Genomic DNA, 25,222 nt, shown 5'->3' on the forward strand with positions numbered 1-25,222 from the left:
TCTATATATATTTATATTCTAAAGAAAAGAAAAAAATTGAATTCCTAAGGGATATGTATAATATTGAACATTTTATTAATGTTATGTGAAAAGTTAGCAATATTCTTTCCTTGAACTAGTCTGCATTGAAAAGGTGCATTTCAACTCATTCAAAATACCCTTGCAAATGGGGCAAGAATTAATACAAACTCCAGCTACTGAAGGCCAACACATTTAGACTTGATTACCAAATACACCCTTACTTCTACTTAGTGTTTCAGTAAGCTGAAGCAAAGTCTGATATTGATATACAGAATACTATTTTGATTACCAAATACACCCTTACTTCTACTTAGTGTTTCAGTAAGCTGAAGCAAAGTCTGATATTGATATACAGAATACTATTTTATTCTTTATTTTAAACCTTTCTTACATGTTTAAAAAATATACAGGGGCTCATTCAGAGCAACTTCAATAAAATGACAACACTTTTACTAATGGACCTCTGAAGTAAAACCACAAACAATGGTTGGTTTCTAGGTTGAAGAGTCATAGGCACATTTCATTAGATGCATTTTATAAAACAAAGAAATCCTAAATGCTGAGAAGAAAAATACTCAGTGGTTTGATACAAATCTTTTGGTTAGGAAACTTAAGGTAAAAAAGTAAAGAGATCATGTTTTCTATTGTTTACACTTGCCTCACTAGTGATTTCCCAAATATCACGTGATTACATCTATACCCCTGGAAATTTATGACATAATTTCAGGTAACACACTAAAAAATAATTTATTCTTTGCATGTGGAAACAGATTATTACAAAACAAAATACTGACCACCCTTACCTGCATTTGATAAATAAGTATATTTTTAGCATCACTAAGAATGCAGCTTGTCTAGTATAAATATCTAAATAACTACATAAAAGTATTATCCTTTTAAAATAAGTTTTTGTATTTATGTTTTCAAAGTTACCAACTTAAACAACATTGATCTATATATTCTACTAAGAAAACACAAGGTATAGATCACAGTTCACATTTTCTTTGCTGTAAAAAATATACTATGTGCAAAGCCTATCACACAAATAACTAGTAGACAAAACAGTAAGCTATAATAAACTTAACACCAAAAGTTAATTTTTCACATTTAAAAATTTATAAAAGGACATTCCAAGTAGCATTAAGAGTGATATGTCATTACTAGGTATGTATCCTACATCTGCATTAGAATTACTTGTGGGTTTTATCAATAAAAAGAAAGCTTCACTATAGCAAAAAAGATACCTTAGGCACATGAACTAATTTCAAAGAAACAAAATAAAAATACTTCCAAAATACATCAAAAATATTTAACACAATCTTCCAAATAGTTACTAACTGGCTTACTGGAAGAAATAAATTATTTAACACTATAAATGCCTTATACTGTAGAGTCTTTCATTAACTAAAATACTTCTGGAATAAGGTACCACAGGATTCAGATAAAGAAAAATGTAAAGGAAAAAATAGCAGGCTGCTAGGAATAGGGGTAAAGTAAATGTCCTTTTACTCAGAAGAAACAAAAATACTATTGTTTTGTTTGTAACAGAAAAGTTGTGATGCAGAGATTATAAAACCATAATAAAAAGGACTGTGTGGCAAATAATACAATGCTTACTGTGTAACCTCCATGAGGAAACTACTAAGGACTATAGAATAGTGGGTCTAAAAGTACTCTTTGAAACAAAATATTATACATGGCCACATACGTTGTATGTACATCGGACATTTTTATAATTTCTGCCAATAATCTCTGCAACAAACACAAAGAGTGAAAGACATGGGAAAGAGACAAAATGAAAGACAAAGACAGAGGCAGAGTACAGTTAGAGAAAGGAGACAGAGAGGGACTTCTCCTGTTCTATAGAAGACTGGAAATACTTTTTTCATCCTCAGTGCTGAATTTTCCCTATTGCTACACATATATATTCACATGCTATGTTTCTCTCATGAAATTACCCTCTTTTTATGCTTTCCCTTAGGTTATTCATGAAAAGGAGAAAAGAAAAACCCCAGATATCTTTAGTCTTGTTCTTCATTTCATAATCAACTATTCACATAAGTAGTTCCCTGGTGGTAAATTTCCAGATGAATCAAGAATACAATTCTAAACCACTGTCAGATTACATTTGATTTAGTACGTAGTTCTCTTCAGATGGAGCAGGAATTGGCCCGTTTCCTAGGTTTGGGGTCTCGTGCTTCTCGATCCTTCACACATATACAAGATGTGCACATTGTCTCAGAAAGTCTTCGGAGGCCTAATCGGAAAACGCTGTTGGAGAGGCTGTATATTACACAGTTACAAAAACTGTTACTTATTGCAAGCCAAGTGGTTAAGAAAGATAGTGTTGGATTGTCCAAGACACGAGAGCTTTCTAGAAGAAAGTAGATAATATATGGGAGCCAAAGCATGTAAAATACACTGGTTATCCTAAATAAAACCATGGCATAGCGACGGTCAGGGCTATGTCCTGTCTCTCTAGAAGCTTCTACCTCATGGCTAGGAAATCTAGCCCTTCGATCATTTATCTCTTTGGTATGTTGACGGCAAATTTTGAAAATGTGGAAATAAGTGAAGCAGACAACAAAGGCAGCAGGAGCATAGAGTAAACAAACAATAAAGCCAGTAAAATAGGCACTGGTGAGCCAAGATGTGGCACACCATTCAAAAATGTCACCGTGGTAACCAGGTTTCCCCCAGCCAAAAAAAGAAGGCAAGAAAATTAGGCAGGAGTAGATCCAGATCAAAATAATACAAATTCTCAGGCGACAAGGGGTGACCAGTTGATTGTAGGAAAGAGGTTTGGTTATTGCAAGATAGCGATCCACACTGATACAAGCAAGGCATGCCATAGAAACACTCTTTAGAACTGAAATGATATATCCAAAAACCTGGCAAGTCAATGACTCATGGACACCTGTAGAGTAGTGAAGAAGAGAAAGAGTAGGAACCAAGCAGCTAACTCCAACGAAGAGATCAGCATATGCCATTGTCTGTATGAAATAGCTGGTAGTATAATGATGCAACAGTGGAGCACAATGAAAGACAAAAATAACTGTTAAATTCCCAGCAATGATTAGAAATGTCAGCAAGACAATAACAACTGTCTCAAAGATGCAGACATCCTCAGCACCGTAGTGACCAAATCCAAGTGGGCAAGCATGACGCTCAGATATATTCACGATGCTGCTGCTGGTGTTCAGGATCTGCCATTCAGTCCACCTGGATTCATTCATGGCTTGGAATTAAAGGAACGTGTAGTCTTGGCTCCAGCAAGCAAGTGCCCTTTCCAGCATCTGCTAGACTCTGCACTTGGGTGTCTTAGAACCTGCTTCAGTAGACAGTGTCAGGGCTTCTGTTACAGCTGAGCGTCCCAGAGTATGCTCAGGTCTCTTCGTCAGCCTTAGCTCACCAGTGACACATCTCAGCTTTGAGGGATAAGGGAGGAGGGTAAGCTACAAAGGTGAAAAGAGGTCTCTGATTAGCTCCCTCCAGTGCTTCCAAGCAACTTCTATTTTTTTTTTTTTTTGCAGACATGAGGCCCTTCTATAGAAAATGATTTACCATGTTGTATAAACTATTAAGTCTGAAAAAATAAACTGCTAAGAGAATAAAGATCTATTTCTCCTAAGAGGGGTAGTTTTTTAGGAATCAACTAGAAAGGAGGAGAAAAAAATTGTCTTAAATTGTCTCAGGATGCCTGCTTCATCTATGACAAAAAATTCACATTTTTAGAATTTAAATAACTAAGATCTCAGCTTTGGTTGGAAAGCTAACAGAAAGTTCATGTGGCAAAGAGTGTCCTTGAGCTCAGTTCAAGTCTGATGTTGATAGGTCAACATTATGATCCATTCTCACTTATTTTCTTAAAGGTAAGAAAAACAATTCTATCAAAGCTAATTGCAAAAGACTCATTTCTGGATGGACACAAAGGAGCAGAACAGAAGTAAAAGACAGATTCTAGTTTTCCCTCTAATGCTCATGAGAAAAAAATATCTCTAGTAGAGAAGATAACATACAATGGATTAGTGGATTAATACCCAAAAATGTGATAAATTTCTGAAATTTTAATCCTGCATTCATTTTGTAAGCAATTAGGTTAAAATAGCTTTAGTCCATTACTAACAGTACTACTAATAGCATTATAATTTATACTTCTTCCCATTCCAAATGAAATCTTTTAACATCTTTAACTAATATCATTAGCCTGATATGCCACCCTCCTTATAATGGAGCATAATAAAAAACATATAGTTCAAAGTAATTTCTCACCTTTGCAACTATATTCATATTTCACATATATGCAAATATAAATGAAACTTAGACAATAGAAACTTTCCTATATACTGAGCTTCTTTCACCAGGCATATTATCATTATTTATTACTACTGTCATTATTTCTAGTAGGCTCCATAACCTATTTTGCTATATTTTCTATTTCTATTAGATGATTAACACATTAAATCACTACTTCAGTTAAGTCTTCTGAAAGTGAAAAATTACCTTGTTTATTATATTTGCAGTTATGTAGCAGCCATATGTTAAGAAAATGTCTCTTCTAATTCTGTATTCTATTTTGAACAGGTATTCAATTAAAACAGGGGCCATTAGGTAGGTTGTGAGATGGTCTTGTTTTTAAAATACCTCAAAACATCAAGATGAGTTTATATCCTCGAGTCTGAAATACTGAAATGCTGGCAGGATAGTCCATCCAAAAGGCTTCCAAGGTCATTGTGGCTTCAGGTTAACATTTGCAAAAGTCTTTTGTAAAGTACAGGCATTTCCAGAGTTTCCTGTCAGTCTTTGTTGTCACAGCTTTTGAAGAAATAGCATGCACTAGAAATAAAAATTTCCTTCAGAAACAATGCAGTAGCTTAATAGAAAGCATTTTTCTGAAAGTTATTTTCTCATGCACCACAACATCATTCAGGGGAGTCCGTCTTCTTTTATAACAGCTACAAGATATTCTTCCTTGTATATTCTTAGTTTCACTTATCACAAAATAGTTCTCTTGTTACAGTAATAAGGTAATGTTTCTCACCTACATTCACTCTTATCAGCTGCTAGGCTAGGCTGTTTGATTCAGAAGTCCGATTTACTGTGATGCAGTTATCAGACGCTGTCAGTAGCTTCTTCACAATTTCTCAGTATTACTGACTCCACCTGAGCCGGAGCCCTGCTGCTCCTCCTCCTCCTCATCCAGAGCTGATGCAGAAGAACTCACCATCAGAAAGGTGACTCGGTCCTCCTGCCCCAATCAACAGCACAGCCAATGGCTACTGCAGCTGAAAACTGTCACTAGGTAACAGTTGCCAGGCACATGCAGGCTTATAGACTTACTCAGCAAGCTCCGATCAAGATCGACAAAAGAAAACAATAGAACTGACCACTCCTTGTAATATGTTAAAGGCATTTATAAACTTATAGAGGTATTCCCACTAACCATTTATAAGGATTACTTCCTGTGAACAGAACAGAAAAAGAAAATCTGGCATACAACTTTAAACCCCATAAAGAATCACAAGGTACTATGATACTAAAAGTCAGCAGTAATCTAATGCTCATTGGCAGAAAAAACTTATTAATTATTAAATATCAGCTAAGTCTTCATCAACTCAAGTCATATAACTATTTTTCTCTATAAAATATATTTATATTTTGATAAATAAAATTTAAAAGTCATCTAGTAATCTTTCCATTTAGTTCCTTCCAAATCCCCACAAAATTGATGTGCTTAAAATATTTACTATTTAGAAAGGAAACACTGGAACTAAAACCACTATATTAAAATCTGTTCAGAAAAATATCTGAGATTAAAGATGATTTAAGAAGAGCACAGGTACCAGAAAACAGTCAAAAGACTGCTTAAGCTACTTCCACACAAATGTGCAAAAAGAATCAAAGGACCTAAGAATTTTGCCATACAATGCTTGAGCTACACCAATACAAGTTTGAAGAAAGCAAAATCCAATCAAATATTTGATACATACCAAAAACATTTTTGCTTATTTTGACTTACATTATTTGTCGATTTAACTATTTCTCAGGTAGGGAACACATTTTGTATGTGCTAGTCCTGGTGCTTGAATACACATCTGGGTGCTGTCCTTGTTTTCACTCAAGACTAGTGTTCTACCACTTGAGCCATAGTTCCACTTCGAGCTTTTGAATAGTTACTTGGAGATAAGAGTATCATGGGCCTTACTGCCAGGCTAGCTTCAAATCAGAACCCACAGATCTTAAGACTCCTGAGTAGCTAAAATTACAGGTATAAGCTACCAATGCTCAGATTAAAACTTTTCTTAAACATGACTTGTGGCAGATAAATGAAGAGTATTAGATGGGGAAAATGCACTCAAGTCAATTTATAGCATACAAAATTAAAAACATAGGTCCCATGGTCTCCCTTATTTGCAATAACTAGTATATGTCTGAGACAAGCAGACGGTCAAAGAAGTTGATGTTAGGCAAAATGAACCCCAAGATAAGGACTCAAATGGTTTTTCTTTCTTGCGAGTGTTTCTAACATATTTATAAGATATTTCTTTTGTTGCTTTGTATGTCCCTCTCCCATGATATAACCCCTGTTTTCATTGTATTTGACGTTGGTATAATTTGTGGAGGGGAAGGGAAAAAACAAATTGTTTAAATAGGGATACAGGTGGACCCATTACAACAATGAGATATACAAGACGTTATCTCATAAAACAAACTTTACAACTTTGGCAGGGGTGGGGGGTGTGGAGAGGGAGCCGCAGGGGGACCTGGGGGAGGGGAGATGGGAAGGGATGGTAAGGGGAAACAAAGGAGGAGGCAACAATGCTTGATAAGAAATGTACTCATTACCTTGCCCATGTAATTGTAACCCCTCTATACGGTATTTTCACAATAAAAATAAATAAATAAATAAAAATTTTTTAAATGAGGGAAAAAAATTAAAGTGCAGGAAGAAGTGAGTTGGGAAGGATGGATGAGAATATTGACAGGGGTGTCACTGGTCAATATGCATTATATTCATAAACTGCTTTGCAAAATGGCAATAAAAAATATGTATGACAAAAAAGTAACTTAGAACTAATTTTAAAATTATTTCAGAATTAAAATAAATCCAGAAACTTAAGAAGAAAACTAGTATTTGGCATGCTTGTGTAAAGGCAGTATCTATAATGCACTATGTACAAAAGCACTGTTATATGCTTGTATATACTTTTCTACATAAAAATCTTAAATCTAATAAGTAGGCCCTACTAAAAGAAAAAGTGGGTAGTAGAAAGCTTAGTAAGGCTTTCCTACAATTATAGGAGTTGAGAAACGAGCAAGAAACACTGTATCTTCTCTTTTTACTGATTATTTCCAATCAAAGATATGTATTACAGCCAGGCACCAGTGGTTCATGCCTATAATCCTAGCTACTCAGGAGGATGAGATCTACTGGAGGTAACATTCTTATCTTCAATAAACTACACCCCCCCACACAAAAAAAAAGAGGCTAGGAGTGGAGCTCTAGCTCAAGTGGTAAAGTGGTGACTTTGAGCAAAAGAAGCTCAAAGACAGCACCCAGGCCCTGAATCCAAATTCCAGGACCAGCACACACACACATGTACACACACACACACACACAAAACCACTGCCCCACAAAGTATTAAGAATTACTTCAGACTTCAAAAAGCTTATACTTCTTCCCATTTTCTACAGTTTTTCAGGAAGATTATGTCACTGGGGTTTATGTGAAATATAGAATGGTAAGTACAGTTCTCATTTCCAGAAATATTTATAAGATACATCTTAGAATGAATACTTTATTTAAAGTTTGAAAGTAAATATTTAAATTTAATGCAAAAAAGCTAAAAAAATTCTATTTTACAGAGTAGCAATTTGACAAAGAAAAATACCTAAAAGCATTCAAATCAAGCAAGATCAACTCTAACATTCTCTAGTACAACAATAAATTTTCAATATAAGTTACATTAGAAAGAACCCACATCGTAAATAAAGAAAAACTAAATACTGAGTTTTACTACCAAACAATGACCCAAACAAACATAGGTTGCATGCTTTCCCTCATTGTAGTAATTAGAATGTGCTTGTAATAATCTACAAATAAATACAATGTATGGTAAAAGACAAAAAAAAGAAAGAACCTAAACTTGAACATAATAAAACAGGATTCTAAACATTCATATAACTGAGACCAAAGGAGGGTAGTCTTAGGAGAGGATCACAAAGGCTCAATTGTGCATATTATCATATAAAATGTTTATCGAAATGAATTCCAAGAAAGGGGCACAACAGGTGTTTTGTTATTTTACTTGTTTTTATTTTTCCTCCTTGTCACTCTTGATTTTTTGTACATTTTGTCTGGCATGTAAGTTTATTTGTTTGGGGGAGGATAAAGGGGAGCACAGAAATGGTGGGACAAAGAATAAACTAATGCAACAGTGATACTCACTAGACAGTACGTTGAAAATTAACCATACAACTTGTGGGGGAGAGGGGTCAGGAGGAGAAAAAAAAAACTGGAAGAAAATGAGGGAAGAAGTGACACTTCAAAAAGAAATATACTTATTATTTAACTTATGCAACTGTAACCACTCTGTACATCACTTTTACAATAAAAAAAATTGAAAACTTGTGATATCAATGACTACAACTACCTCAAGTAACCCGAATTTAAATCATTCTAAAAATATAGACGTACACATTTTAAAAGGCGCTTGGAATAAAAGTATTTCTAAAGTTAGGGGAATTGAAAAAAAAACTTCATTTAAAGGAATTAAAAGGGGCTGGGAAGGTGGCTCAGTGCCTGAGGCCTTGGGTTCGATTCCTCAGCACCACATAAGCAAAAAGAAAAAAGCCGGAAGTGGTGCTGTGGCTCAAGTGGTAGAGTGCTAGCCTTGAGCTGAAGAGCTGAGGGACAGTGCCCAGGCCCAGAGTTCAGGCCCCACGACCGGACCCAAAAAAAAAAAAAGGAATTAAAACACAAAATGATCTGTTTTGACATTTTATTTCTACAAAATATGACTAGAAATTATTTGAGTCTAAAAATACTAAAAATAATCCATAATTGCAAAGGGTCGCAAAAGCTATATAATGCTAGAAGCATTATATAAGCAGTGCCTTTGATCAACTAAGCCTCCTTCTTTCTTTCTACAAAATTAACCTATAAAAAGATTTATTACTTCTAATAATGTAGTTTTCTTCCTTCCTTCCTCCCTTCCCCTTCCTTCCCCTCTCTCCCTCCCTCCCTTCTTTCCTTCTGTTAACAACTAACTTTAGCCTTTTACTTTCTTCTCATCTATTCATTTTTCTACTTGGATTATTAGGGGAACTAATTTATGTTGTGAAGATCTAATAACAAAAGCGCACTAGTGCCATGTATTTACATAGCTCATTACATACAGTAGTCTTTGTTGATACTAAGCATCATTCTCCTCATTTGAGGGGTCATTAGTTGTTTCATTATCATTCTTTTCATAAATATTATGAACTAATTCTCCTTTATTTCAACTTAGGAATGCTATCAGAAAATATCTAAGAAAAGTCATTATTTGAGATTCTCAGATTGTTTCACATTTACTCCTAATAGTAAACTATATAATTTTATTAGATATACCACAAATATCTGAGTTATTTAAATCACAGGTATATTTTATATATTATTGTGATATTTAATGCTGACAGATTAAAAGCTATTTTTTCCCTAAAAATAAGAACAAGATTGTTACCACACCTATGCACTCTGTACTAGAGGTCTCAATCAGTATACTAGGTAAGAAAAAGTAAAAGCCATTAAAGAAAAGGAAGAAATGACTATGTACATAAGGAATACTTAAAAAAGAAATAAAAAATACTATTCAAGAGAACTAAGTTAGAATTTAGTTCTACTTGTTAGAACAAGGAGTAAACTAATATTTTATTTTTTCAGAATACAGGTTCAATACACAAGAGTCATTAATTTCTCACACAAGGAGTCAAATTATAAAATAAACCATTTGTCGTAAATTAATAAAGTAGTGTAAATTTAGCAAAAGGTTTAAGAACATTACCCTGAAAATTGTCACACTGTTGAGACGAATTTAAAAGTCCTAAGTAAATGGAAAAACATTTCATCTTTATAGAAGGTACAATATTGTTAAGGTTATGTCAGTTTTGTCTAATTTTTCTTCTTTTTTAATTTTTGTTGTAAAGGTGATATACAGATGGGGTACAGTTACTTGTCTAACTTTATCAATAGATTCTTGGATGTTTCAATTAAAATCCAGACCACTATTTTTATAGAACAAGTTTCGAATTCAAAAATCTGTATGTAAACATAAAGAATTTTGTATAGCTAAGAAAATCCTAGAGAAGAACAAAAACAAAGTTAGAAAACGGACATATAACCTCATTGCAAGACTTGCTATAAAGTCATCGTAGTTAAAACTGATACCAGCATAGACAAATGGAAGGATGAAAAGAATAAAGGCTATAAAAATAAAACCCAGAATTGTACAGGCAACTAAATTTCAACAAAAAATTCATTTATAAAAGAAAATACTATAGAAGGATATATTCATGACCTGAGTAGACAAAAATTACTATAACAATGTTACTATAATAATGTTTAAAATTCTTTAAAAAGTCATCATTAATAAAATTAACAAGCCAGTAGATTAGAAGAAGGTATTAACAAATAAATGTCAAACAAAAGACTGATATCACAAATACATAACTCACTCTTATGATTTGTTAATAAAATTCTGTTTTTACATCTAAAACAGCCAGGTACTGGTAATCCTAGCTACTCAGGAGTCTGAGATCTGTGGATCATGGTATGAAACCAGCCCAGGCAGGAAATTCCATGTGACTCTTATCTACAATTAACCACCTAAGAACCATAAATGGAGTTGTGGCTCAAAGTCGTAGAGCAAAAACATTCAAGAACAAGCAGCCATGCCATGAGTTCAAACCCCACAGTAGACAAAAAATTAAAAAAAATTAAAATCTAAAACAGTAGTCCCATAGACAATGGGAGTAAAATACAGGTTTTGGTATTTGGGTGAGGGACAGGGAAAGTTATCAATGTTCTATTGTCTAATAGAGTAACAAAAGATAATGAAAATGTAACAAAAGATAATGATACTATTATTATGCACTATTATTCAAAAAATTAGAAAAAGTATGTTGAATGTTTTACTACAAAGAAATGATAAATGTTTCAGGAGCTAGACATGTTTGTACTGAATTTGAACATTATACAGCATATACATTCATCAAAACATCACATAGTACCCTCATAAATATGTAAAACTTTCACATGTCAACCAAGAATAAAAACAGGGAAAAAAGGAGAAAGAAAGGAATTCAGGGAGGGAGAAAAGAAAGATATACTTCCTATTCTGCCTTCATAAACTAAGAATTCTGAACCTAATTTAATGTTTAAACAATAAGCTGCAACCTTCATTGTTAGAGCATTCTCTTCTTATATATATATTCAAGTACACACACACATACACACACACACACACAGGGTGTGTGTATCTGTGTGTGCTTTAATTTCTACAAGTAACCAGGTACTTAAAGTAATAATATATATCAACCAATATTTCTAGCTTTATTTGTATAACAGACGTTTTAAGAGTTTAGAAGCTACATATCAAGGGGCTGGGAAGGTGGCTCAGTGGTAGACCGCTTGCCTTGCATGCCAGAGGCCCTGGGTTTGATTCCTCAGTACCACATAAGAAAAAAACCGGAAGTGACGCTGTGGCTCAAGTAGTAGAGCACTAGCCTTGAGCTGAAGAGCTGAGGGACAGCACCCAGGCCCAGAGTTCAGGCCCCACGACCGCACCAAAAAAAAAAAAACCAAAAACAAAATAAACAAAAAAACAAAAACAAAAACAAAGAAGCTACATATCAAAAATTAAGCTAAGAATTTTTCTCAGAATAAATAAAAGCTCTGTTTGATAAGTAAGAGTCACAGTTCAGTCCTAGGTGGTCAGTAATTTCTAGATAAGTGTGGTATATTTTAGAATGTTTTAGCACTATGAAATACTTGAATTTTAAAATAACAAGAAAAAAAGAAACATCAAGATTTCTTAAACTTACCATTGCTATGAGTTTCTCTTAATTTGTGCAGTAATACATCTGAAAATTAAAGATTTTTATCAACTAAATCCTATAAAAATGAGTATTATATCATGGAATGTTTTTCAAAACAGTCATTTACCTTCAAATTTTGTATAGTGGAAACAGAGGAAAAACTTTAACCGCCCCCTCCCCTCAAAAAACCTCCCATATTAGAAGCAAGGCTCAAGTTGTAGAAACACTTGCCTAGCACTAAGTTCAAATTATAGTAAGACAAAAAAAGAAAAAAAAAAATCTCGAAAAGTCTGCTAAAACTGTGATGAAAACAGAAGAGTACAATCAGATTTTAGATAATAGATTCACATTAAAGAAAATAAATGTTAATTTGAATTCATTTATAATTGAAAGGGATTTTTCCCTTATAAATGAAAATTGCTATTTTTTAAGGTATCTTATTGTTATGGCAACTGAAGTACTAAAAATAATAAAAGAAATATCAAAGTTGTTATAGCAACTAGAATTTTAAAAAGCCATGAAATGTAGAATAATCAAACCTTAACTTGGCTTGTAATGCAACATCTATGACTCAGTTTTTGAAAGAAAACTTGGGATACTCATGCTCAAATCTTTATGAGTTGTATCTAGAATCTAAATTTAAAAAAAAACAACAAAAATTTCATAATGACAGTTCAAATATCTTTTTTCTTTTACTTAAATTCCTCATCATTCTATATACATTTGATAATGTAGCTGCGGCAACTTGTAAGTTTCTGAACTCCATGAAAAGCAAGAAATGATCACTCAATGAATAGCTGTTCAACTGAATTCAACTTTCTGATTGTGTGAAATCTGGGCTGGGAAGGTGGCTTAGTGGTAGAGCACTTGCTTTGCATGCCTGAGGCCCTGGGTTCGATTCCTCAGCACCACATAAGCAAAATGAGAAAAAAGCCAGAAGTGGCGGTAGAGCGCTAGCTTTGCATGCCTGAGGCCCTGGGTTCGATTCCTCAGCACCACATAAGCAAAAAGAGAAAAAAGCCAAAAGTGGTGCTGTGGCTCAAGTGGTAGAGCGCTAGCCTTGAGCTGAAGAGCTGAGGGACAGTGCCCAGGCCCAGAGTTCATGCCCCACTACCGGACCTTCCCCACCCCAAAATAAATGAGAGTCAGCTGATTGTGTGAAATCTATGTTTTTAGCCTTCAAACCAGTGACCTTCGGTCTTTATTGCTCTGCTCTAGAATACACCTTTATTTCTACAATATTCTAAATACTTTATTAGAAGCAGAATGATAACCTGGTTTATATTGTATAACAAAGTATTGTTATGTAATGTTGATGGCAACATTTGTTGAAGCATTTACCATCTTGTTAAAGCCAACTAGTTTTAATTTGTTGGAGAAGAAAATATAAAGAAGCCTCTTGTTTCCATTTCTTGGAGTGCATTACAATAGGCATTGTTTTTTATGGTCGTATGCACATAGCTATTGAGCCATTGTGATACTCTCCTAAGAATGTCCTACTTTGTTCTCAGTGATGCTTACAGTATTGTTTAATTATCATGTCCAAGGAGAATTATGTGTCTTTTACTATCCATTGAATTAACTTGCAGATTTATAGACATATTCTAGTTATTACAAATGAGAGAAATCATGCAGCCTACCTTTCTTTGGGTCTGGATTACTTTGCTTAATATAATTCTCCATTGTCACTATTTTTTATTTCTATACCCTTTGTCTTGTATATAAGTTCATCTGATTTGGGGAAAGGAAGAGGAATCATAGAAATGGTTAGACAAAGGGTGAACCAATTCAACAGTGATACTTACTAGACACTATGTTGGGAATGAACTTTACAACTTGTGAGGGAATGGGAGGGGGGGAATAAGAGAAAATGTGTAACATTGTTCAAAAAGAAATATATTCATTACATTAATTATGTAACTGTAATCCCTCTGTACATCACCTTTACAATGAAATTTAAATTTTAAAAACTGAATATAAAGAGATTTAATATGTAAATGTTACATCAAGTGAAGTATATGAGACCTATCACCACATCACACATCAAGTTTTTCTAGGGAACTAGAAAAGTAGTTTAAACCAGGCATTAGTGGCTCACGCCTATAATTATAACTACTCAGGAGGCTGAGATCTGAGGATCATGGTTCAAAGCCAGCCCAGGCAGGAAAGTTCATTTAATTTCATCTTGTTTATAGAGTCATCAGTTATGGATGCTCAGTACATATTTTTGAAAGGACAATATTTTTATTGCCCCAATACCTTTCCATCAAAGAATACTACTTTACAAATAGACATTACTGACTTCATATGTATGTGTATGGCATATTCAAGATATCAAGTAACAAGATGAAGTGTCAACAGAAAGGAATAACTTTATTTTTATTTGTATATAAGATACTGTACAGAAGGGTTACAGTTACATGAGTAAGGTAATGAGTACATTTCCTATTGTTACCTCCTTTGCCATCTTTTCCTTCACTCTCCACCTCCCCAATTACTCCCCCCCCCCAAAAGGCCAAGTTGTAAAGTTTGTTTTCAACATAGTGTCTTGTATATCTCATTGTTACAATGGGTCAACCTGTATCCTTATTTCAGCATTTTGTTACTTCCTTCCCCTCCCCAAAAGAGAAAAAAACATATACACAAGATACAAGACACCAGAATCAAGTAAGTGAAAACAGGGGTTATACCATGGGGGAAAAACATACAAAAGAAACAAAAAAAAATCACATGGTAAATTATAAGTACATTAAACAACAGCAAGAAAAATAAAACCTCTTGTGTCCCTATTTTGGGGTTCATTTCACTTAGCATTATCTTACATAGTCATATGTACATAGCTTTTCACCTTTTCTGCTTGTCCTAGATATATACTAGTTATTGCAAATAAGGGAAACCATGGGACCTATGTTTCTTTGGGCCTGGCTTACTTCACTTATATGTTTTTTCCAAGTCTCTCCATCTCCTAACAAATGGGGTGGTGTCATTCTTTCTGATGGAGGCATAGAATTCACACACACACACACACACACACACACACACACACACACACAGAACACATTTCTTGATCCATTCATCTACTGAGGGGCATCTGGGTTGGTTCCATATCTTAGCTATGGTAAATAATGCTGTGATAAACATAGTTGTGCTGGTAGCTTTAATATGGCCTTGTTTGTGATCATTTGGGTAAATGCCCAAAAGAGAGATTGCTGGGTCATAGGAGAGCTCTACGTGGAGTCTTTTGAAGAACCTCCATACTGCTTTCCAAAGTGAACAAGTTTACACTCCCACCAACAATGCAGTAGGCTAGTGAAGATCTCCTCCAGGAATAACTTTTTAACACTTGAACCAGAGATACACTAACCAGATAATTAAAAATCTGTTTCAGGAAACTAAAATAACTTTCTGGGTAATTTCATCAAAAACATTTGAGCCAGGCATCAGTGGCTCAAGCTTGTAATCCTAGCTACTTAGGAGGCTGAGATCTGAGGATCATGGTTCAGAGCCAGCCCAGGCAGGAAAGTCCGTGAGACTCTTTTCTCCAATAAACCACCAGAAAACTGGAAATGGAGCTGTGGCTCAAGTGGTAGCCTTGAGCTGAAGAGCTGAGGGACAGAGCCCAGGCCCAGAGTTCAAGTATCATGACCGACAAAAAAAAAAAAAAAGAGCATATTAACAATCTTTATTACAAGACTATAAGGCTTCCTGAGAATACCTTTGTTTTGAAAATCCCTGGTGACTAGCAAAGTGTTTGGGACATGATAAGGGTAAAAAAAATAACCGCTACCTAAATCAAGGTGACTTTTATATGTTCATTCTCTGCTACCAACATTACTGTTACAAAACTGGAGCCTAATCTAGAATAAACAACAGAATTTTTTGAAAACATGAAAACCTGAAGCGGCTTAAGCTAAGAATATAAAGCTTTTTTAAAGAGAAAGCTAAAAATATTATACTTTCTCATCATTCTTGGGTCATGTTATGGGAAAATGAGGGGGGGAAATGACAATCAAATGATTTGACCTACATCTGCCAGCACAACTTTTGCACCAGGCAGTTTCAAAGCTAAGTGGTTAAAGTGATTAGCCAGCACAGGGAACAACTCAGAACACTGAACCTTGGACAGAAATCACTTTTAAGAGACAGAAATTGAGAAAAAAAAAAGAATAAACTTATTATGTTGTTTTTAAGGCATGCCTAAAAGAAGCATGAACATTGCTAAAGTGGCAGAGGCCCAGGAAGAAAGTGCCTCTATTCAAAAAGATATGGGATCAAAGAAGAAAATTTGATTTAAAATGGAACTAGAAGGTTAAAATTGGGATCAGCAATTACTTTGGGTAATTTTGGGCCCACTAAACAGCACAATGCAATAAGATTAAGAAGTCAAGATATAGAACTTCAAAAAAAATGGATGTTTACATATATAACATAACCACATGCATACATATTCATATAGATTTTTAAAAATCCTACTAATCTAACATCTCCACAATGCCAACTTCAATCCTATATTACAGTTTTTCATATGGACTAAAGTTTGGTTACTGTGGGTCTGCAACATGTGTCACAAAATATTACCATTCTCTGCTCTTGCCATTTATTTTATTTTGCTAAATTTGAATGGTGAAATAGCCAGGTATACAACCATTTTATTTGTGATTTACATCAATAAACTATTAGCTTATTACTTACTATTATTTAATTATTTAAATAAAAAATTTGAAGAAAAAAATATAACTTGGTTCCAAGAAGTTTCTTAAAAGCAGATTATTATAAAATTTAAATGTCCTGGGCTGGGAAGCTGGCTCAGTGGTAGAGCGCTTGCCTTGCATGCCTGAGGCCCTGGGTTCGATTCCTCAGCACCACATAAGCAAAAAGAAAAAAGCCAGAAGTGGCGCTGTGACTCAAGTGGTAGAGCGCTAGCCTTGAGCTGAAGAGCTGAGGGACAGCGCCCAGGCCCAGAGTTCAGGCCCCACGACCGGACCCAAAAAAAAAAAAAAAAAATTTTTAAATGTCCTAAAAAGACAGCAGAATTAAATGGGCATTAAATATCAGTACATTATTATTAACAGTATTATCATTTACAATAAGGAAAACATGCACTTAAAATTTTATTCAATAACAAAATTTCTATAGTTGCTTATGGAATAATAAGATAAATCAGCTTTGGGTTCTTTTCTTCTTTTATTGTGTATGAAGCACTTGTAGTGCTTCATACACAATATTATATTGATACCACAGATCAGGGAAACACTGGGAGGAGTGACAGCTAAAGAGGGAAAGGTCAGGTCAAATATACAAAGCCTTAAAGATGACATCACAATGTAGGTGAAGGAACTTTTAGATGTTTAAAGTAAATGAAGTGAGTCAGGTATTAGAGCAGAGATAAGGGATCTAAGATGCAGTAGTGAATACCATGGCCAAGCCTTGATGAGAAATACTGGTTACTAGAGATATTATAGCAAAAGAAGTCTGGGATGTTGCTCAAGTGGTAAGGGACCTGTTTAGCATGTGAAAGGCTCTTAGTCAATGCCTAGTACAAGAAGAGAAGAAGGAAAAGGAAGAAGAAAAGACAGAAGATGAGGAAGAGAAGGAAAGGATGATGATAATAATGATCTAAGTTGGATAAAAGAGATTTAGGAAATAAAAATCAGAAGATTCCACATGCTAGATGAAATGAAATGAAACTGGGAGTCATTCATACTAAATCTGAAACTAAGTCATAACTGGAACTTCTGAGAAAGAGAGCTAATAGTCAAATTCTTAAACAGGCTAGTTTTAATCCACATGATAGGAAGTATCTCTGCTTCAATCTTCATAAGAAAAGTAACTTCAGAACAATCAATTCATTTTTGTTCTTTGTATTTTCTTCAGCTCTTTTCCATCTATAGAGCTAATCTCCTCTGTTCAGATCATCAGAACACTCATTCTATTTTATGGAGTGAGAAGTTGTCCAATTATAGAACCAAATAAAAGCCAATGAATATTTATTTACTGTGTTGTAATTCTGTCTTTTGATAAGTTTCAACTCCTGTTTTTTAAGCAGTCTTCACAGGCAAGTGAAGGTATGCTTAAGATGTATTTGTGATTTAAAAAAAGCTTTATAAAAATTTTGAAAACCATTGATCTATCTACTGTAACTTTATACTTATAAATTTGATAATACTAATTATTTAAATGTTTACATATGCAGAAAACAATCTGGGTACCAAAAGGTAGATGCAAAAATATAAGGGATTTTGATGATAGTAATAGGTTAGAATGACATTTTGCTTAATAACTCCTTTTATAAATGTACCGCCCAAGCTGAATGTCATTATGGGACTATTTATAATTTAGAGCTTTCTGTCAAGATGATTTTATGCCCTGACATGGCATTGAGTAGGCTGAGAACAGTTGTATGCCCTAAAGGGAAATGAAATTATTTGTGTTGCTCAAGAGTAAAGGTATTAAAAAGGCAGGCTTTCTTACAGAACTTCATGAATATGATGGCTGACTATAACACAAAATAAAAATTATACCATCTGAGCAGTAACACATATAATAGGTATTTAGCCAATAACATTGCTTCCAAGTAGAATGAATCTTAGTTATAAATACAACTCTAATTCTTAGAAGTTCCAAATAAACTATGGAAATATGGTAGTAATATAATTTTAATCTGTGTATAAAACAGGTGATAAAAAGCATGTTAGAAATTTTCAAAAGAAGCCATTTATCCATTAGTTCAAAAATGTTATTGTACCTATGAATTTTATAGAATGGATTTTTCACAGAATTGGTTTAATAAATATGAACAGAGTCAAGACAAAGAGTCACTTCTTAGGTAATATGAGCATTACTACACTTTAAACACTGGTCTCATTCCCATTGTTAAGAAAAGACAGAAAATAGGACACAGACTAAAATATGATGTTCTTGTTTTGGTTTACCTTAAGTCTATCAGAATAACAACTATGAGGTTATATCTAATTTGATTCTTTTATTTTGGGAGCTTTCATGAGAATACAAATTTGTAGAGAATTCTAGAAAATCTGTGGCAAATACTATTCATGTCTCAGCCAAATACCCCTAGAAAAGAGAAGATAAACCACTAGCCCACCTATTTATGGAATGACAGAGAGGAAGTAAAAGCTTTTCCTAGTCCTCATTGCCTGTCTCATGTGAAGACAATAACCATCTAAAGAAAAGGTAACAAAGTAGTTTTTTTTTTTATTAAAGTCCTTGAAACCCTGAAAGTTTCACATATACAAGGATGCCTAGTAACCAATGTAGTATGAATGTTATAAACATGAGGTTTGAAACAGATTATTGAAAAACTAGTTGCAGAAAACTACTAAAGAAGGGCAATATACTTCACTACCTATTGGTTATGTAGGTCAATTTTTATGTATAGTAAACATCATATGAAAAACTGAATATGACAAAAATATTCCTAATGTTGTGATATACATGGCAAATAATATTCAGTACATAACAATGTTCCACACCAACTAAATCAACTATTAGAAAGCAGAAAGTTCTATTAATTGCAACTAGGAGGACTTATCCATTCTATTCAAAGTGCTTAATAATAATCCTATGGTTTAGTTCTATAAAAATTCTGACTCCAATAAAAACTGAAATTTTATGACAACAAAAATAATGCCAATAAAATGTTCACCATGCATTGAATATGTGCCATAAATGATGGTAGACACAGGTCAATCATTTGTGTTAAAGATTAGAATTTAGTCTATTATCTTGTGGATGTGTATGCATCCATGAGCAAACCTGTGAATGTTAATAAGATCAAGATATGAATCATGACCTTGTCTTTTTAAAGCGTGTTCATAGCACTTGAGCTACACCCCTAGGTCTACAATATATGCTTCTTTTTACTTCACAGTATCAATAATACACTTTACAGTATAATTTCTAGATGATCACTGCATCGCATGTGGTTAAATTACCATCCTTTACCAGCATCCTATTTTCTATATAGGAAATAAAAAGACAAATGTTGCCCAGCATTGATTTAAAATATGGCCATTGTTAGAGTGCAAATAGCTGAATGGCCTTATAATGTTTGAAAAATATATAGTGATAATATCCCTAAATTTTAATGTTATGTCTGTATTTATCATGTTATCAAAAGCATTTAATAGCTAAGGAAATATTAAAAAGTTAGATTATTGGAAAAAGTAGAGTCTGGATTTTACTCATTTTAAAAGAATGGAAAAGTACAACGCCTAAAATCTATAAACAAATGTCTTGCTAATCCTAAAGACACCAAATCTCAGAATGATGCACTTAAAGATTAGTACTGTCAGATGTAGTGAGTCTTCTCCTCAAACAACACTACTAAAGATAGAAATTTTATCAGACAACATTACTAAAGATAGAAATCTTATCTTTTCTCTAGCCACAGGTTTTTATATCCTATATTCTCAGTAAAAATTGTCCATATTTTCCTTCCTTCATCATGCATTAAATTTACTCTTGAAAGCCTACCGTATGATATACTTTCTTTGTGAATTTCTTTGGTCATGGTTCAAATACATTCTTTTCTTATAAACTGTGCTGACACTTCTTATTTCTCAGATCTTTTGTTTTATGTCCTATATATTCCAAAGTAATGTTTTCCCCCTCATTTTTGAAAAAGAAGGTTAACTCCAAAGATATATTACATAAATGAGAAGTAAGGTAACAAGAGAGGAAAATAGCATTTTGCAGGTATGTAAAATCTTTTTAAATACAGAAATTTATATAGATAAAAGAAAGACAAAGCTATTCTCAAGGGGAACCCAAACTACCTTACAGAAGGGAGATCAGATATACTCCATTCTCTTGACCATATAGCTCAGGTTTTTCTAATTGTTGTATATGGTTGGTTTTTGTTTGCTTTTGGCCAGAGAGAGCTATGCTGGAAACAAAAAAACTCACTGAAGCAGTAAGCACAGCTGACAAGCTTTGCCTTAACCACAAGACTGAAGTCAACCTATAAATTCTGTCCCTCTAAAAATTTCTGTCTCAGGAAATAAGCTGTGTGAGGGGGCAAAGCAGGCAGTCTCTCCTCTATCCAGCTAAATTGCTAAGAGCACCATCCAACCAAGTGTGCAAATAGAAGTAAAACTGACCCTGAGGCTTTCAGCAAACCAGGATGACCAAAGATCTTTATACTTGATTCCAATCCAGTGATCAGGTTGAAGCCACTAAGTAACTGGATCTCTAGCCCAAGACAAAGGGTGGACACTGGAACAAGCCACCTGGCTACAGCTCAAAATACACCACCCAACCCAGTTGTATATGTATAATTGACCCAAGCAATTAATGTTTCACTGTACAACTGAAACAAAGCTGAAGTGAAAATGGGAGAGGCTCACTACAAACAAGCTAGAGCCACCACTAAATCCTCAAGACAGAGAAGCATGATTATGTAACTAATTTAAGGTTATTTCATATAACTTCCATTGGGTCTGTATTTACTCATCAGTAAGAAGGAGTATAATTATTATTGGCCTATCTCATATAGCTAAAACTTAAAAGTGCATGAAAATATTATAAACTATAAAGAGTTATGAAATATAATTATTTTCTTATTAAGAATTTCTCTTCTTCCTCTTAAGAAAGTTGGTTAAATGCTTAAAACACTTCCTCAAATCTTGATTCTTATTAATTAGACACCAAGAGCCGGTGTAAGATAATTCTTACTAAAAGGCGGAAACATTTATAACATATAACTCTCAAATTTGAAAAAATCAAAATTTCAATGCAAAGTGAAAAATACAGTCCTCCTGTCCAAAAACATTAGGAAGTTAGAGACAGAAACAGCAAACATGGATCTTTCTAAGTATGGAATCAAGGTATCTGCATGTTACTAGGTCAGGAAATCAATATTGGAGGAAGGACATACTGCCATCAGAAATTATGGGGACACAAAAGCAATGGACCAACATCTTCAAAATTCTGAAAACAAAAACTATCTACACATCCCTGAAAATATCCTCTAAGACCAAGTACCAGTGGCTCACACAATCCTACTCAGGAGGCTAAGATCTGAGAATTAAGGTTTGAAGATAGCCCAGGCTTTTGGAAAAGTAACCACTGAAAAGCCAAAAGGGAGGGAGGGAGGGAAAGAGGGAAGAAGGGAAGGAGGGAGAGAGGGAGAGAGAGACAGAGAGACAGACAGAGAGAGAGAGAGAGAGAGAGAGAGAGAGAGAGTGTGTATCTTAAAAATAAAGGCCAGCTGGGCACCGGTGGTTCATGCCTGTAATCTTAGCTACTCAGGAAGCTAAGATCTGAGAGTCCAGGCTCGAAGTCAGCTCAGGCAGAAAAGTCCCCATGAGACTCTTATTTCCAATTAACCACTCAAAAACAGGGAATGACAATGGCTCAAGTGGTAGAGTGCTAGCCTTGAGCACAAAGAAGCTCCCATGCCATAAATTCAAGCCCCACAACTGATTAAAAACAAAAAATAAAATAAAGGCCAACACACACATACACACATACACATACACACACACACACACACAAAACTTTCAAATAAAGCTCAGAAAAATTATCCTCAATAGACCCGAACCATAAAAAAGTTAACATTACTATTATTAAAATTATTAACTTTTTTGATCTTAAGGAATGATGATAAAAAATAATCAGATATTGGATCTTGTTCTTCCTTCTGTCATCAGAAGGATTTTTAAAAAATTCCTCCTCTTGGAACATGGAGAACCTGCTGTAGGAAAGGGGAGCATGTGAATAAATGGATATGTGAAGATCACTGAAAAAGCCATTTTTGTTGTTCAGACAAAAGATGCTCTAAAACTGCATCAGTAGCAAACAAAATGGAGACAGCTCTTTGAATCCCAATTATAACATAAAACCTAAGAGCTTTCCAAATCTATTGGACTACAAAGTATTTTGCTGGCTTGTGATGATATCAAAGATGAAGTATGAGTTAATCTTCATATTATTCTGCAATATTTTCCCTAGAAATACATTAATTTCTTTACTTTCATAAAGAAATTTGATAAGCTTCAGTCCACAAACCTGGATCCATATTGGACACTCAAATAAAACTAAGAAGCATAAAAGATGAAAGGAATATGACAAGTGTTAATTGACAGTGAGTTTATAAATGCTCTTGCATATTTAGAAAATTTTATTCCTAATATCTTGCATGTGTACATGTGTGTGTATGTAGGCACACATGTGCACTGTTCCTGAGGTCTGGGTGCTGTCCCTGAGCTTTTGTGGCCAAGGCTAGTGCTCTACTATTTGAGGTATACCTCCACTTCCAGGTTTTTGGTGGTTAACTGGTGATCAAAGTCTCATGAATCTTCCTTCCCGAGCTGGCTTCAAACTGTGATTCTCAGATCTCAGCCTTTTGAGTAGCTAGGATTATACGTATGGGCCATCACTGCCTCGCTCCATACTTCTGACATCTTGAGCAATGAGATACATTTATAAGACATTTCTACCAATTAAATTTGTAATATTCAGCCTACTGTTCAATCTAAACTGGTCTACAGTACATTCAAGAATCCTATCACTACATTTATATCAATGATCAAATAAACCAAGAATACCACTTAAACTCATTTTCTTCTCAGGAATGATTTGTAAATAGTAATGTAAATAAAAACTTCATTTGAGTTAGTATGGTTCATCTCCATAGCAAAGGCACTTGACAGATTGTCTTAGAGGACTGTTTATCACAGTAACTTCCTACGACATTTTCACCCATTTCAAAAAAAGGTACTTGTGGAGGTCATTACAGAATACATTTTAATGACTTCTTCTATCCATATAACCTTAAAAGAGGAAATGCAAACAAGGCTTATCTTCCTGGGAAATAAAATCTTTTATGGTTTTATACGTGACTGGTTGCACAAGAACAAAGATTAATGGAAGCAAAATTTAATTCTTGCCTTGAGTTCTATTAAAAAAACATGTTCCTTGGGTTCCTAAAAATCTTTATGCATTTTGAGAGTTAAAGAAGAGGCCTGAATCAAAAAATGAAAGCAGACAACTAAACCCAAGAGAGAAATATCATTCAAAAGAATCACCTTCTGCTTCTTTGAACCTGACTTTCCTTTCTATTTTTTCTTCAAGTAAAAAAGAAAATATTTATGTTATGTGACTCAGATGTTACATAAAAACAAAACTTAAAAACGTAATCTATTTAATGACACCTTGCTATGTAGCCCAAGCCTCGAACTTGAGACCTTCCTGCTTCAGCTTCCCATGGGCTATGCACCACCAAACCAAACTTACATAATATAAGTTATTTTGGTTTGAATTATATTATCTCATACATCAATCTTTCCACAACAATCAAAAATTATACTATGAACTCTATTACAATGACAGCAAAATATTTAACTATGTTATAGTATATAGTAAGATACATATGACTCTTTAATATATTTACCTTTCTTAAAATGAAGATAAACCAGAAATAACCACATGAATTCACTCAATAAACAATCATTCATAAAATATTTCAGTAAGTGTGGAATCAATACTTACTTCATTTTAACCAAATCCACAGAAAAAAACTAATACATCTTAAATGTTGAGCTGGCCTATCTAGCTAGTTATTTACAAATTTAAAAGCAATAAGGAAATGATAATTGAATATGGAGCAAAGCAAGTCAGCATACATCAAATCCCAAATACTTGAGAGGCAGACATTAGAAAGATCCTAGATCAATGTCAGGTCAGCAAACTGTTAGCAAGACTTCATCTCAACCAATGAGGCTTTAAAAGAGAAGTGCATGTGCTATCATAGCTACTCAAAGGCACAGGTGGGAAGATCACAATCAAGGTCAGCCCCAGGAAAAAATGAAAGACCTTATCAGAAAAATAACTAAAGCCAACAAACACCGAGGGCATGCTTACACATGTAAAGTTTACTTACATTACTTACACAGTAAAGTTCAGGCTTAACAAGAATAAGGCCCTGAGTTCAAATGCCAATAAACACTAAAAATGTGAACAAACCAAGAATCTATTATTAAGAAGTGCTTTAGCAATTAAATCAAGATTTGAAGAAAAGTATGGACTTGGTACTTTAGATTATATTCTAAGTTTAAATACTATGTAGAGTCAAAATGATATAATATTAGTATACATTTTACTT

The 25,222-nt window shown here is 34.1% G+C and overlaps 2 protein-coding genes across 6 annotated transcripts in view; both read right to left on the reverse strand.

Moving 5' to 3' along the window:
- The window catches only part of Rabgap1l (RAB GTPase activating protein 1 like), a 466,677-nt gene that overhangs the window by 290,521 nt on the left and 150,934 nt on the right, over window positions 1-25,222 (reverse strand). The window lies entirely within an intron of this gene.
- On the reverse strand, window positions 331-4,821 carry Gpr52 (G protein-coupled receptor 52). Its single transcript, XM_042674535.1, has 2 exons — window positions 4,525-4,821; window positions 331-3,476 (listed from the first exon to the last, which is right to left on the reverse strand). Exon 2 carries the CDS (start codon window positions 3,255-3,257, stop codon window positions 2,172-2,174), a length of 1,086 nt encoding a protein of 361 aa, XP_042530469.1. The 5' UTR covers window positions 3,258-3,476; window positions 4,525-4,821; the 3' UTR covers window positions 331-2,171.

The sequence above is a fragment of the Dipodomys spectabilis genome, unplaced genomic scaffold (genome assembly GCF_019054845.1).
Source record: "Dipodomys spectabilis isolate Male_0828 unplaced genomic scaffold, ASM1905484v1 ptg000019l, whole genome shotgun sequence".
NCBI classification, from domain to species: domain Eukaryota; kingdom Metazoa; phylum Chordata; class Mammalia; order Rodentia; family Heteromyidae; genus Dipodomys; species Dipodomys spectabilis.

Excerpts from the sequence above, each read along its gene's own strand:
- Gpr52 (XM_042674535.1), bottom strand. The coding sequence starts at position 3,257 with ATGAATGAATCCAGGTGGACTGAATGGCAGATCCTGAACACCAGCAGC.